Source organism: Lagopus leucura, unplaced genomic scaffold (assembly GCF_019238085.1).
Source record: "Lagopus leucura isolate 7727_CA_CO unplaced genomic scaffold, USGS_WTPT01 Super-Scaffold_100001, whole genome shotgun sequence".
In the NCBI taxonomy this organism is placed as follows: domain Eukaryota; kingdom Metazoa; phylum Chordata; class Aves; order Galliformes; family Phasianidae; genus Lagopus; species Lagopus leucura.
This window is the reverse complement of record NW_024962262.1, coordinates 99,395,028-99,409,819: the sequence shown is the minus strand read 5'-3', so window position 1 is coordinate 99,409,819 and position 14,792 is coordinate 99,395,028. Positions and strand designations below refer to the sequence as shown.

General features: G+C 48.8%; 1 protein-coding gene across 1 annotated transcript; it reads left to right on the top strand.

Annotated features, from left to right (window-relative positions):
* Positions 1–2,399: 2,399 nt before the first annotated feature.
* On the top strand, positions 2,400–10,007 carry TRIM45 (tripartite motif containing 45). Its single transcript, XM_042867232.1, has 6 exons — positions 2,400–2,734; positions 4,997–5,730; positions 6,333–6,462; positions 8,175–8,289; positions 8,506–8,632; positions 9,461–10,007. The coding sequence occupies exons 1-6, from the start codon at positions 2,400–2,402 to the stop codon at positions 9,610–9,612; spliced, it is 1,593 nt and encodes a 530-aa protein (XP_042723166.1). The 3' UTR covers positions 9,613–10,007.
* The last annotated feature ends 4,785 nt before the right edge of the window (positions 10,008–14,792 follow it).

Genomic DNA, 14,792 nt, shown 5'->3' with positions numbered 1-14,792 from the left:
CAGAGCCCCATCCAACCTGACCTTGAACACCTCCAGAAATGGGTCATCCACAAACTCTCTGGGCAACCTGTTTCAGTGCCTCTGCACTCTCTGAGTAAAAAATTTCTTTCTAACATCTAACCTAAATCTACCCTCTTTTAGGTTAAAGCTATTCCTCCTTGTCCAATCACTGTCAGATAGTGTAAAAAGTTGGGCTCCCTCCTGCTTGTAGCTCCGTTCATGTACTGGAAGGCCACTATTTGGCTTCCCTGGAGCCTTCTCCAAGCTAAACAAGCCCAAATCCCTCTCTCTTTGATCATCTTTGTGGCCCTCCTTTGGACCCGCTCCAACAGCTCAGCATCCTTTCTTTACTGGGAGCCTTGGGCCTGGACACACTACTCCAGATGGGGCCTCATAAGGGCAGAGTAGAGCCAACCACATCTCTCTCATTTGCTGGCCACTCTCCTGATACAGCCCAGAATACCATTGGCCTTCCAAGCTTTCTTGGGCCTCTCTTCCCTCCAGGGCTTTCTCCCATGTCTCCCTGCCAAGCAGTTCCCTGAAGACTTCCAAGTCTGCTCTCCTGAAGTCCAGAGTAGCAAGCTTGCTGCGCACCCTCTTTAATACCCTGAGGATATTGAACTCTGTCATTCCGTAGTCACAGCAACCAAAGCTCTGTCCTTGAGCTTCACATTACTCACCAGCCCCTCCTCAGTGGTGAGGACAAGGTCCAGCATAGCACCTTTTCTCATGGGTTCCTGTATCGCTTGGAAGAGGAAGTTATCAACACATTCTGGGAACCTCTTTGATTTCTGGTGCCCTGCTGAATTGTCCTGCCAACAGATATCGGGGTGGTTGAAGTCCCCTATGAGGACCATGTTTTGTGAATTTGAGGCTGCTCCTATCTGTTTATAGAGGGCCTCATCCACTTGGTCTTCCTCATCAGGTGGCCTCACTATGATGTCACCTTCCTCTGCCTTCCCTTTAACCCTAACCTATAAACTCTCTGTCAGCTCCTCGTCTGTCAGCAGGTGGAGCTCCATAGACTCCAGGTGGTCAATGATGTAGAGGGCATACCACTCCCCTTCTCCCTGCCTGTCTTTCCTAAAGAGCTTATAACCTATGCCATTGTAGAAGGCCACTGGGTTGGTCAAGCATGATCTGTCCTTGGTGAAGTCACGCTGGCCGTTTCGGATCACTCTCCACATCTCATGGATCTGCTCCACAGTCTTCTCGGACACAGATGTGAAGCTCAATGGCCTGTAGTTTCCCAGGTCTTCCTTTCTCCCTTTCTTAAAAATGGGAGTCATGTTTCCCTTTTTCCAGTCACTGGGGTCTTCACCTGACAGCCAGAGTTTTTCAAATATGATGGAGTGACTTGGCAACCAAGATCCAGATCCTTCACGTCCCTGGGATGCATGTCATCTGGCCCCATGGACTTGTACACATTCAGCCTCATGAGGTGGTCTTGGACTTGCTCTGCTCTTATACTGGGAGTGATTTTGCTCCCCCAATACCCGCTTAGAAGTTTGGGGACATGAGAAGCATGAGAAGCCTGACTAGCTGTGAAGACCAAGGCAAAGAATTCATGAAGTACCTCAACCGTCTCCACGTCTGAGGAGGCCAGCTCTCCCTTTTCAATTTTATTAGGGCAGATATACTCTCCTTTGCCTTGTCTTCTGCCAAATGTACCTAAAGAATCCTCTCTGGTTGTTTTTCACATCCTTTGCCAAATTCAATTCCATCTGTGCCTTGGTTTTCCTGGCTCCATCCCTGCACATCCAGACAGCATCCCTATATTCTTCCCAGGCCACCCATCCTTGCTTCCACAGCTTACACTTTTTCTTTCTTTCCCTCAGCCTGATCAGCAGGTCTTTGCTCAGCCATGCTGGTTTCCTGCCTCATCTGCCTGATTTCTTATTCTGGATGATGAAGAGCTCTTGTGCTCTCAGAAGGGCATCCTTAAAGTACTGCCAGCTCTGTACGTTAACGTGTTCTCTTTTTACCCTTCCATTTTGTCCAGCTATAAAGCAAACCGAACAGGGATGGAGAAGGGTGTTCCTGTCTAGTTCTTGGAATGCTTTGCAGCCTATTATGTTTCTTGAAGATATTCACAGGGCACCAACATACCTATCCCTTGAATTGCCTACCACAATTGGTAGGTGACATAGGGGTAAGAGCAAAATTACTATTATGAGCAATTGATGTAACTGAAACCAAAGCATCATTGAAGTTAATAATGAAAGTGGTCGCTGGAGGTCCTCGGAAGACGCCTTACGGTTGGGCCTGCCCCCTCTTTCACACAGAAAGACCGCGGATCGCCGTGAGACGCCCCCGCCCCCAACCGCCGTCGCCCGGAGCAACGGGGCGGCCCGCGCCAGCCGGCGGGAGAGACCCTTAGCGGCCGGGCGGGAGGCGGGATGGCCGCGTCGCGCTGCCCGGCGTGCGCCGAGCCCTGCGTGGAGCCGCGGCTCCTGCCCTGCCTGCACTCGCTGTGCGCGCCCTGCCTGCGGCGCCTGGGGACGCTGGGAGAGCCGGGCCGAGCCGCCGCCCTCAGCGTGCTGTGCCCGCTGTGCGACGCCGAGGTGGCGCTGCCGTCGGGCGGCCTCGGGCAGCTCATCCCGGACTACACGGCGCTGGGGCGCGGCGGGGCCGCCGGCGCGGCGGGGTGCGACCTGTGCGCCGACGGAGCGGCTGCGAGGCGTTGCCAGACCTGCGGGGCGCGCCTCTGCCTCTTCTGCTGCCAGGCACACAGGTGAGGGCGGCGGGGCTGCCGGGAGTCGGCCGCGGCGCTGTAGCCTGCTTGGAGGTGGGCTGGGGAGGCTGCCCTCACGGGGAGCGGAGGGGCAGCGCTGAGCCGTACGGTTCAGCGACGGGGCCCGAGGGAATGGCGTGGAGCTGTGTCAGGAGAGGGGCAGCTGGGGGTTAGGGACAGGGTCTGCACCACAGGGCGCTGGGCATGGAACAGCCCGCCCAGGGCTGTGGCGGGAGGTTAAGATGCTGTGGGGTCATTTCACTCCAGAAACGTGAGTATGTACAAAGGCAGTTTTAGGTGGAATGGCAGGCCTGACACTGACCTGACCTGACTGCTATGGTTGCCACCTCCCAATGCTCCTAACTGTTGTGCCCACGCATCCTGCATGCACTCTCAGCATGTATGTGAGGCCAGGATCCTACAGCAATAGTGCTATAGCTTTGCCGCGTGCAAGTCATTGTGGAGTTTAGTTCTGTTGGAATGTAGTTTCTGTTGGAAACTAAAGAAAACGCAGGGGAGAGATTTTCACCTCAAAGAGAGTTGTGTCACTTGAGCAAGAAGAAGAGGTGGGGTTCTGGTAATGTACGAGCAGAAGAGGAGGGCAGTGCTGCAGAGGAGAAATGACCAGAAGCCTGAATAGCCTTCTGAAGCAAAGAGGCAACAGGCAGGGTCAGGAAAACCTTCAGTAATGCTGTCCCAGGAAGTTACAGCCAGGGTTAATCAGCTTGGCCTACTCGCTCCATGTTTTCTGCCTTTTTCCATTTAATAGCAAAGTCTTTCCACAGAAAGAATTGAGGCAAATTCCTCACCTCCCTTCTCCCTGCAGATATCAGTGCCTGTGAGGTGGCTCTGATTCTCAGTTACCTTTCCACAGGGCTGCAATTTTCAGCATGCCATTCTGATGAGCTAATGCCTTATAGCCCATGCAAGCTGCTGAAGAATAATGAACAGAGATGTTGAATAGCAGCCTACTGCATTGACAGAAATAGCTGTGCAAGGTATAAAGCAGTGGGAGGACTGTCCCAATGACACACTTCTGGCCATATTTCTTGATATCATTTTTTCACCCCATTAGCATCTGCAGACTAACACTTGCTTTCTCTTGATGGCAGAGCAGAACCAGGGCCAAGAAAAGCAATTTTGAAATGATTTCCTGCTGCACAAGAAAGATATCTAAGGATCTGAGTGACACTGTTGTGCCTCTTGGAATAAGTGAGATAATCTTAGGTGAAGTCTGGGAAGTGTAAATGTGGAGGATGTAAGCAAATACTGCTAGAAAGCACTGAAAATGTGCTGTACCTGAGGGAAATTGTTGGGAAGCAAAATAGTGTAATGGGCCATGTCTTGCCATATGTCGAGATTGCCAGCACAACACTAGAGCTTCGTCTTCACAGACTTTTTCATTGTTTGTGGCTCAGAGTTCCCTCTGCAACTGCCAACAAACAGCTTATTTATGTACAGTCATCAGTCCAGAAGACAGAAAAGAGAGATGGTTTTCATTCCCAGTCAGTAACTGGCTACCAGTGTCCAAACTAACAGAAAATGGAAACATTCCAGTGGAACTATGTGTCATGGTGGCTATCTGGTTAAAATACGCTTTGTGTCCAACCCCTCATATCCTCTTAGTGGCACCTAACCGAAAGGAAAAGGGGGTTGACTTTCAGAACAAACATTTTACCACAGACTGTTGCCTATTCCCTGAACTAGATTTTCCCTTGGAGGGTCATTTTGAGCTTCTTTGCCTCTGCAGATCTAACACTGGTGAAAATCATTGGGTTGACACCACCTGTTTCTATCTAAAAGTAACTGTCAGTGAGCAGTTCTGTTTGAGACACCTTCTGCCAGCTCTCACTTGGCAGCGTACGCCTTCCTCCTGCTGGCTTTGTCACAGTGGGCTCTGGAGGTGATTGCAACCATCCCGCTCCTGACAGGCTCCATGGAGGGGCTGCTGGCAGTAGCAGCCTGGCAGCCTGTTCCCTGGGGTGTGTGGCAGTGGTGGGGCACACAGTTCTTGCATCTGAAAATAGTGCTGACGGCATCTGGGGGGCCTGAGAGCAGCTTCTAATGAGGTCTTTGCAGATGGTGTCCTCTTTTGTGTGGAGCCTTGTTCTCAAGAGATGCAAGTCCTTCATGCAGTATGAATTTCAGGGAAGACAGGAGGGAGCAGTGCACTTTGACTTGCAGACTGGCATTTGTAAGCGTTCTTGGATGTTAGCATTTCATATCCAACGTGCATAAAGTTCTGTGGTTGCTCCCTTCTAGGAGACAGAAGAAGACTGCCTCCCATGTTGTGATGGAGCTGGAGAGCACCAGGGATTGCAGCCAGGCTGAGAAGCCTTTCTTCTGCCCTTCCCATCCCTCAGAGGAGCTGTGGCTGTTCTGCGAGCAGTGTGACCAGCCTGTATGCCAGGATTGCGTTGCACAAAGGCACCAGCAGCACCCCTATGACTTCACCAGCAATGCTGTGCACCGGCACAGGGACTCCCTGCAGAAGCTGCTGAGAAGCACCCAGCAGCGCATGAGCACGTTAGAAGATGTGCTGAGCCAGACTGATGATGTGGGCAGTGCCATCAGTGCTCGTGCAGAGGCCGTGGCCGCGGAGATCAGTCTGTTTGCCAGAGGATATGTGAAAGCGATTGAAGAGCACCGGGACCGGCTGCTGAAGCAGCTGGAGGACCTGAAGGTGCAGAAGGAAAACCTGCTGCACTTGCAGAAGGCCCAGCTGCAGCAGCTCTTGCTGGACATGAGGACAGGCGTGGAGTTCACAGAGCGCTTGCTGACAAGTGGCTCAGACCTGGGAATCCTCGTCACCAAAGGGGTGGTGGCAAATCGGCTGGCAAAGCTGAACAGTACTGCTTACAGCACCCACCCCAGAGAGGATGACAGCATTCAGTTCTCTCCCCAGGAGAGGGCAGGGCAATGTCAAGGCTATGAGGTTTTTGGGGCCATTATCTGCAAAACTGTTGATCCAGCCAAATGTACCCTGCATGGGGAAGGTAACAGGGTGCCATACCACTTGTTACTCCCTGAAGTCACGTTTCCATTCTCTGTGTCTGGGTGGGATGCAGCTGAAGGCTGTATTGGCTTCTTGTCTTTACAGTTTCTGAGAATGTCCAGGGAATAATTGGCATAGGTGGTTTCATGGATGTTTGCTTTCTAAAGACTTGGGGCAGAGCCAGCAAACAGATAATGCTCAGACTAGCTCTCAGGGTGAAGCGACCTCTGGCCTGCGCAGCACAGGTGGGCAGACCCAGGGCTCACTCAGTCTTTTCTGTGTCACAGTGCAAGTGCTGAGGTCTCTAGGGCTCTGCACTGTATGGTGGTGTGCTCCTTCCTGGGTGTGTGGGGCACCTTGAAGCCCATAGGGAGGACACCTGCTGGGCTCAGAAGTGTAGGCAGGTGGCCACCTGATTTGTGCAGACCTCTAGGAAGCAGACCTCTAGGTAGTATATTTACATTTTCCTGTGGGTGGAGGGAGCCATATACCCTATCGGTGGAGTCCTAGGTGTGCTCTAGCAGGATTAAAATACTACCACATGGGTGGGAGATAGCAGTTGTGGTTGTTGAGTCCTTTCTTGACTTTTTCTCCACCTTCCAGATCTCTGCAGTGCCCATCAGAATGAGCTGACAGGCTTTACCCTACTCTGCAATGACACCATGGGAGAGCAGATGGGGAGAGGAGGAGAAGCCGTGATGGTCACCATCACCCACAAGGACAAGAAGGACTGGTGGGTATTTCACTAGACAACTCCCCAGTCGCTGAGTTTGCTTCTCTGTCCCCCTTATCCCGACTCCCTCCTTGTTTGGACAGGTTTAAAGAAGTCCTTCAACATCTGAAGAAGTAAAGGCACAGTGGTTTTTCGCACCAGTGTAGCAGTGGTTTCTAGCAGTTGTATACAGTGTGGAGCTTGACATTGTTGGCTCATGCTTGTATTGAATCTCTTAGTGGTCTGAGGCTTCTTAAAGGATTCAGCTTACAGTGAGTATTGCATAGCGAGCTGTTGCTGCTTCCCACCCCTACCAGCAGCCACCTAGAGCTCCTGCTTTTGTTAAAACCTAATGAGCATACAACATTGCAATGCCAAGAACGATCACTGTGAGCCATCAAGCCCCAGAACCTCTGGCAGCTGATGGAGGTGCCTAAACTTCTGTTCTGGAGAAAAAAGCATTGCTAATACTTCATCACACTTTCTCCTGTTGTTGCAAGTGTTGAGCACTCTCACATCCTTGGGGTTTTTCGGGTGCATACGCTGCAGCTGAGTCAAGATGCGAGCACAATTGTTGCAGGCTTTCTTCTTGGTGGGATGACCTGAAAAGAGACAGGATGCTAAACTTCTCTCATATGAGAAAGTATTGATGTGCTCATACAGAAACAGAGCTGGGTACACAGATGCTTGCCAGTGAAGGATCATTGTTCAAGAATATTGCTCCTTTGTACCTTCATTAGGTGTACAGATGGTACGAGGAGGTGTACATGTAAGGTTTATGTGGCTTTTGCTTGGTAGGGTAGAGGTTGCTGTGGCCACATTAACTCAGTTTCCTGTTCATATGCCTAGGCAGTTTCTACATCTGTTGCTGAAAGCTGTCTGGCTTCAGGGTGAGGCACAGCAGCTGCTGAAGAGCCTGAAGTATCAGCACGCAGTTCATGGCAGGAAGTGATGCAGGCAGTCATATTTGATGTAATATAGTGGGGGATGGAGAATACAACCTATTAATCTGTGAGGCTATAAATGGCCATGTTGTGGGGCACATGAGACTAAATAGTAAAGAGTAGGAAGATTACCTCCCTCTTTAAAGAGCTGCCTGCTATTTTTTTTGTGGAAGGCTCTTTCTGTAAAGTAGGCAATCAGCTCCCAAGTAACTGGATTATGGTTTTTCCTGTCACTGTCCACAAGTAGTGTGACACCCATTGAGCTTCATTTTGGGAAGGGGAATTGGCCAGCAGGGACCTAGAGCTCCTCAGAGTGTCACAGAAGAGTTGAGGTCAGTGTGTTTGGGGCAGTAGTTGAAGTGATTCAAACCTACCCTGTTTATGTCCTGTCTTCCTCATGGGCTCCTCAAAAAGTAAATTGTTCTACAAGACTATGTGTTTACCCCCTTTTGGAGGGCTCTTATCAGATGGGATGATCTGACCTGCAAGTGTTCTGTCAGTCATCTGCTCCTTCAGAGCTCTTGGTTACTGCAGATCCTTGCAGCACAGCTAGCTTTGTGCGACTTCCTCTGTATGGGTACTGCAGCTCCCTGTAGCAGGTGTGTGTGAAAGCTACTCAGTGCCTGAGCATTGCTTATGCATTCTGTCAGGCTCACTCAAGAACCACAGCTGTTGAACAGGGGTGAGGATGAGGACTTGACCAGAAATCTAGGGCCAAACAGTAGTTCACAGGTACAGCAATTTGCTGTCAATCACTGATCTCTTGGGCTTCTCTTTTTCTGTTCATAGTGCAGTCAAACCAACAGTGTGTGATAATGGTGATGGTACCTACCATATTTCCTACAGCCCTGAGGAGCCAGGCTTGTATGCTGTCTGCGTCTATGTGAAAGGGCAGCATGTACAGGTAGCAGTTCTTGTTTGTTATGCATTGCTTCTTTACATACTTCTCCTTTCTAAGTATTTGCTTTAATTCTCTCTAAGAGTTGGTTCTATCACTTGGCAGTTAAGACATGTCAATGATCTGTGACTGACAGGATCACCCAGCTTCTTTTTAGAAATGCAGACGCAACGTTGGGTAGCATGCACTGCAGCAGCTTCTCTGCTTGCTTGTCCTCTGCAGGGCTCTCCATTCATTGTGATGGTGAAAAGCAAGTTCCGCAAGCACCAAGGCATGTTCCACTGCTGCACGTTTTGCTCCAGTGGAGGAAAGAAAGCTGCTCGCTGTGCCTGTGGAGGGACTATGCCAGGTGAGTGTGCAGCTTTCCCTCTGCTACTGCTATCAGAAGGGTTTGTTGCATTCAGACTCACAATGTAGATAGGTGTGAATAATTCTAGCTCAGCTCCTCCCTTGCTTGTGCACCAGGACTGTGATAACTTAGGCACGTACCTTCTGGTAGGAAGGGACTGCAGCTGTGAGAAACGCTGCAAGATGTGTTGAAGGTTTTTGAAGGACATTCCCTGTAAGAGACCTGAGTCAGCTCTGTGGGAGATGTGGCAGGGCAGCTTCATGATCATCTGTCAGCCCTTCTCAGTGAGGCTGAGCGTGACTGTTCTGCTGTAGTGCTGCCAACATGGCAGCTTCCTGGCTGTGCCACACAGCGTCCAATGTTTGTTGGAGAAGTCTCGTTCCTTGTTTAGGATGAGAGCTCAATTGCCGTATTTGTTTAATCCCAACCAGCTTCCTTGACCTTGGCCTGCATGTTTCATTGTGCATCCTGCATGTTTTTATTACACAATTTATTACACAGCCTCTTCTCTGTTGTTGTTTTTTTTTTTTGTGCTTGCTCTGTATCCAGCTCTGGCCATAGCAGCTGGCAGGAGGATCTGAAGGCCCATGTCTTGTATTACTTGGCAGGGAAGAAGACAGAAGTCTTCAGCTTTCCCCAGTGATTGGAAGGGGGAAATCCCTCATGGTTGTTCCCTTTTCTTTATGGGACTCTGTCAATTTTGGTTGTAAATACACGTGTGCTTTCCTTTCTTAGACAAATCCTGGAGCTGAAGCACCCTCTGAAAGCCACTGGTGCTGGAATTTTCTGGCCTTTTAGTTCAAGTTGACGGTGCCACTTCTCTTGCAGGTGGGTACCAAGGTTGTGGCCATGGACACAAAGGTCACCCTGGATGTCCCCATTGGTCATGCTGTGGACAAGTCAAAATGAGCTCGGAATGTCTGACTGCGTTGCCCAGCGACAGATCACAGAGGAGTTTGCTCAGGACAGTGGAACTCTGAGCAGCCAGTTGAGCCTCCCTGAGTTTAGGGTCCTTCTACTGGCTGCTGAATGAGCACGTCGCAAGGATCCCCACAACTGCTGAAGAGCCATGTTGCCAGAAAACAACACGGTGATGGGTATGAACTGAGAAAGGAGGGTGAGGGAAAATAAAACTGTGCCTTATATTCTACCTGGGGTGTGTATGCAAGGTTGTTTTGTGCCTAAACAAGAGCAAATTCCAGGAATTGTACCAGTGCCTGCACTTTTGACAACTCAAGACCTGTGGGTTCATGCTCTGAGAGGAAATTTGGAGCTACCTCATAAGAGGGTCAATATGTGCCTCATTCTGCATGACAGACAGTCTGCTGTCCTTCTCAAAATGGCCAAAGCTGCTTGTTGGGGCACATTCCAGAAAGTTTGTGTTCATGCTTTGGAGAGGTCTGGCAGCCTCAGAATGGCTTCTGCCTTTACCTCAGGTACCCAGCTGGATTTTGGCATTGTGTGTGTGCTCATAGTACAGTTCACTTCCCTGGAAGCCACTGTTTGCAGCTCTCTCCTATTTTTTCCAGGTGAGCTGGAGTCTCATTACACTCTCCCCACAAAGTAGGAGGAAGGCAGGTTAGTAGTTTCAATGAAAGAAATTTGAAGAAAACCCATGGCAGTGATGGGAACAGGAACTGCAAAGCCACCTTTTGTCCACAGAGATAGTGTGGGGCGCAGCGTTGCTGGGGGTGATACGGGATCCAGGAAAGCACTCAGCTCAGTCAGACTATCTGTAGGAGTCATAGGTACAAGATTGCAGTTATCTGTCCCAAGCAGGAAGACCAGCATGCATTTGAAGCAGAACTTCTGGATTTGTCTTTCATGGCCCTGGCAATGCTCTCTCTTTAGAATGAGAGCTTGTTGTAATTTCTGCATGGAAGGGAGGGCTTATTCTCCTGGATTTGTATGATTGCTGCCAACCCATGGTTGGGAAAGTAACATCTGTGATAGGAAGAAGAGGCACTTAGTGCCTGCTACTTGCCTGGGTGAAGCAGATCCTGCGTGTACCTTCTGGAACAAAACACGTTCATGGCATTGATGCTGGGAATGCTACTGCCCTGGAGGTAACCTCAGTCACAGCTATCTCTTTCTAGGAGCTTGTAATGCTGCCTGGGGAGCTGGGGTGGGGACAAAGGTCTGACTGTTGGTCATTCTGTGAGAGGAATGCTGCTCTACTGTCAACATGAGGACTGGTTCTTGATTTCTGATGAATAGTAGCTAGGTTGTAAATAGTAGAAATCTGCACTGTTTGTTTGCTTAGACCTTAGAAGACTGATGTATTGTTCTTTAGTCTTACAAAGCCAGTTTTGGAACCTCTTCCTCCCAGCAAAGGAGACAGATACTCTTATGCAAATGGTGTTTATAACTTTCCATTAATCATCCAGAAAGGGCTGTCAAACATGGGAAGGTTAGGCAGTTTAAATCTCCAAGTTAGGTAATTTAAGTCTCCAAATTGCTGACTCTGAAAATACAAAGTGAAAGTTTAACTTGAAGTAACCTTTAATGGAACAAAGTGTAACCCATTCTTGTCCTTGCTCTGTGCTCAGTACCAGAAAGCAACATGAAAAGAAATGTCTCATCTGTCTGGTTTTTTGCCTTCCCACTCTTACATGTGTATTTTTTTATTGGAACTTCCATGCAGAGTTACAGAGGGAACACATAAGCACAGGACTGTCCTCTAAGCACGTAATTCCAGTCTAAAGCCATCATAGTTCTCTCAGACAAAGGAATGTGTTTTCATGTTAGGCCGTCCTTACACACCCAGTCACTGACATTTTCCAAGAAACTGTGAGAATGATACTTGTGAACAGAAAATTTCAGAGAACTGCAAGTCAGCTTTGTCTGAGCTGTACATTTAAAAGGGGGAGAGAAGTGTTTGGACAGCGTGGGCTGCTAAACCTGCCAGGGCCAGGTCCTTGTTACAACCTTTCTGTAGACTTGAAGGTTCAGTCAGTCTCATGGACTGACCACCTCTCTGCGCTTTGGCAAAGAAAGTTGTGTGTCATGGTAGCCTGAAGAATTTTGCATAGAAAACATTTAAGGACTTTAGCCCCTCTGTAGAGTTAGATGCAATTGTCCTCCATTACTTGCAAGCAGTTTGCCTTCAGTATTCCTTACTCAAAATGTTTTGCCAATTGAGTATCATGCTTACCTGCAGGAGTCTTGCACAGGTCCCTGATAGCCCAAGAATGGTTTCAACTCTTATGTTGGTGATCAGTCTTAGGCAGTTGGTAGATTAGGATGTAGTGATATCCCGCTGGCTTGCATGATGTCATTTCAGACCAGCTGGTCCTTCTGTTTATGAAGACGTTTTCAAGACAGACGTATGCACAGTGCTGCAACAGTAAAGATACGTGTTTTTCTCAGGACAAATTTTCTTGCTGATAAAAAATAAAAATAGAAAATGATGAGGATGGGATTTGAGAGGCAAGAGGAGGACTTAATCCCCAGATTGGGAAAACAGGAAAATGTGAGAAAGCTGGAGGGAAAAATGCAGCAAGAACAAGGGACTGGAAGACCTGGAACAGTCCCCTCAGCATGGAAGACTCCAGAGAGGGTGTATCTAGGGCAGGGTATCGTAGGGCATCTCTCCTTTCTCAGAGGAGGCAAAGCACACCAGTGACACAACTGTGCTTGTACCTCCATGCACGAGTGTCTGGCTTGTCCCCAGAAGACTGCAGAAATACAGAAGCTGGTTCAGCAGGGCTTCTTGGCTTTTCCAAGGCAGAAGGTAGTCCACAGGAGTGCACTGACCACGTGGAGTTCCACATCAGGGCAGACCTTGGCAGGAGCACACAGGTCGTGTAGGTGGATTTGCCAGCTTCTAGCTCAACGTGGCTCATCACCACATTTTGAAATATGAGAGCTTGTTCTGACTGGTGCTGCTTCCTTCTTCCCTTCGAGGTCAGGTGAGGCCAAGCACAGGTAGAACTGATAAGGCAGCATCAGACTCTCCTCCCAGCCTTCAGGGTGGGTCTGCTGGTGCTCCCATTTGCAATGCTTCTCAAGCACCTCAGTGCTATAATTACTCATGTTAGGAGCGGAAGGCTGGAAAGATCTCCAGCATTTCATCTTCTTTTTCAGTCTGCTGTGCCTTCACCTTCAGTGTTTCATCAAACTTGGCTTGTCATAGCTAGTATGCCACTCCATCTTCTCCCAGTTCCTCTCCTTCACAGATACCTCCTCCAGTTTTCCAATGACATTGAAATAAGACATGAACTTGCTGTAAGAGGACTGTTCTGAAAAAATTACTGCTTCTGAGGAAAGAAATGTGTTGTACCATGAAGGGCAGTGACTGGCCTGGTACTTGTATATGTGCCTCCCACAGGCCACTTCTTGAGCCCTGCTGGTTTTTTTCTTTTTTCCTAACTTTCAGTCCTTCCTGGTCCCACTGTTCCCTTGTGCAGGCAAGAGGCAGCATGTGATGTGGCCAGCTCTGGGACACTGGCTGGTGGGCCCAGCAAAACTACTGTCTGCTGTGGCCTTTCCTCAGCCAAGAGCTCATGTCTGCCTTCTCCAGGTGTTCACCAGCTTCTAGATCAGGTGGGACCAGATCCTGCTGTCATATCTGGTCAGATATTGCTAATAAATCCAGTAAGATCTAAGCAGACTCTGTGGCCACATACTCTGGATATTTTTTTTCCTCGCAAATATCCCAAATACCTCATTTTTTTTACAGGATAAACGTGGTAAGGGGTAGTCTCTGGCATGAGTTGCTCACTAGTTAATGTGATTTTACCCTGGGTGAATGGTCTTGCCCTTGTCCTACCTTGTCAGTCTGTCCCTGAGATGCAGACCTGGATTTTCCAAGTGGAAGTAACCCAACCACCAACCCAGAGTGAACTAATGCTGAAAGGAGATGCCCAGTTTGCACAGTGCACCAAAGGCAGCTGTAAATCAGGTGCCAGAGAGGGCAGCTGGATGTTTCTCAGAAGTCCCTTTCCCACCAGATCACTGTGTCCCAGAACTATTCTTTGCTTCTAGTAATGCTGTACTAGTTCATGGTAAGTTGAGTAATCAGTAGAATGCTGCAAAATAAATCAGATCTCTTCAGATTAAAGACTTACTCCAGGCTAAATGAGAGGGAAAGTAAAAGCTGTATGAAATCTGCATTCTAAGTTTAAACTATTGCAAAAATCACAGAGTGGCAGTGATTATCAAATGAAATATTGCCCCTCCTCGGTTTTATTTGAGGCGGTAGGGTGATGGATGAGCTGTCAGTAGCAGCTGGAATTGGAGCATTGGAAGTAGGCCCTGCCCACATCTCTGCCTTGCTGAAGGTGTTCAGGCATCTCCTCTACCTGTACAGCAATTACCTTAGCAGTTAAGCACTCCTACTGAAGCAACACATCAAGAACTGAAATCCAAAAATCCTACAGCAAACAAACCCACCATTGAAAGGAGAAGGTCCCAGCCTGGCTCCTCTGTCCTGCAGTCCTATCCCAGCACAAGTAACACTGCATGTGGCACTCCTCTGACCTTATGGACAGCTAATTCAGCCTCCTAACCCAGCAGGAAACCATCTGCTTTCTAATTTTCCTTTGCTTCTTACGGGGTCATTAGGCATAGTGCAGATTCAGATATACACTCTCATCAGTGCAAGGCAGTAAGACATAGGAGGAGGTTCCACACAAGCTGAGGCATGTAACCAGCCTGGTGTGAGGAGGTTGAAAGTGGTGAGTTCTGGGTGCTAAATGACTTGGAATACTTGGTTGACTTCAATGCATGTGTATACAAGAGTCACAGCCTCTTACAGCTCTCTCGTTGTCTAGAAAGTCTGCTACCTGTCATGCACTATGGATACATTCATTCCTTGTAGCTGTTAATGGGCTGTTTTAGAGTTGAATTGTGATCCAAAAGATTGAGCACACACACATCTGACATCTTGCACGTACACCATTAGGTGGTTACTGTGCTCCTGAACACCACTCAGTCTTTGCTGCTGGTTTGGTCACTGATGGGTTTTGATTATATGCTGGGTCTTCATTTAGGCCTCTGGTTGTTGCAGAGAAAGAAATTTGCTGTTTGTTAGGCTGGTCACTGTGCTGGACTGTTGACAGCTCCTCCAGACATCATCTTTACATGGAAAAACTGTTAGCTCCCAGTAACCATCCAAACATACTGGAGGTATCTAAGAACTGTGAAAAATCCCCTTTTC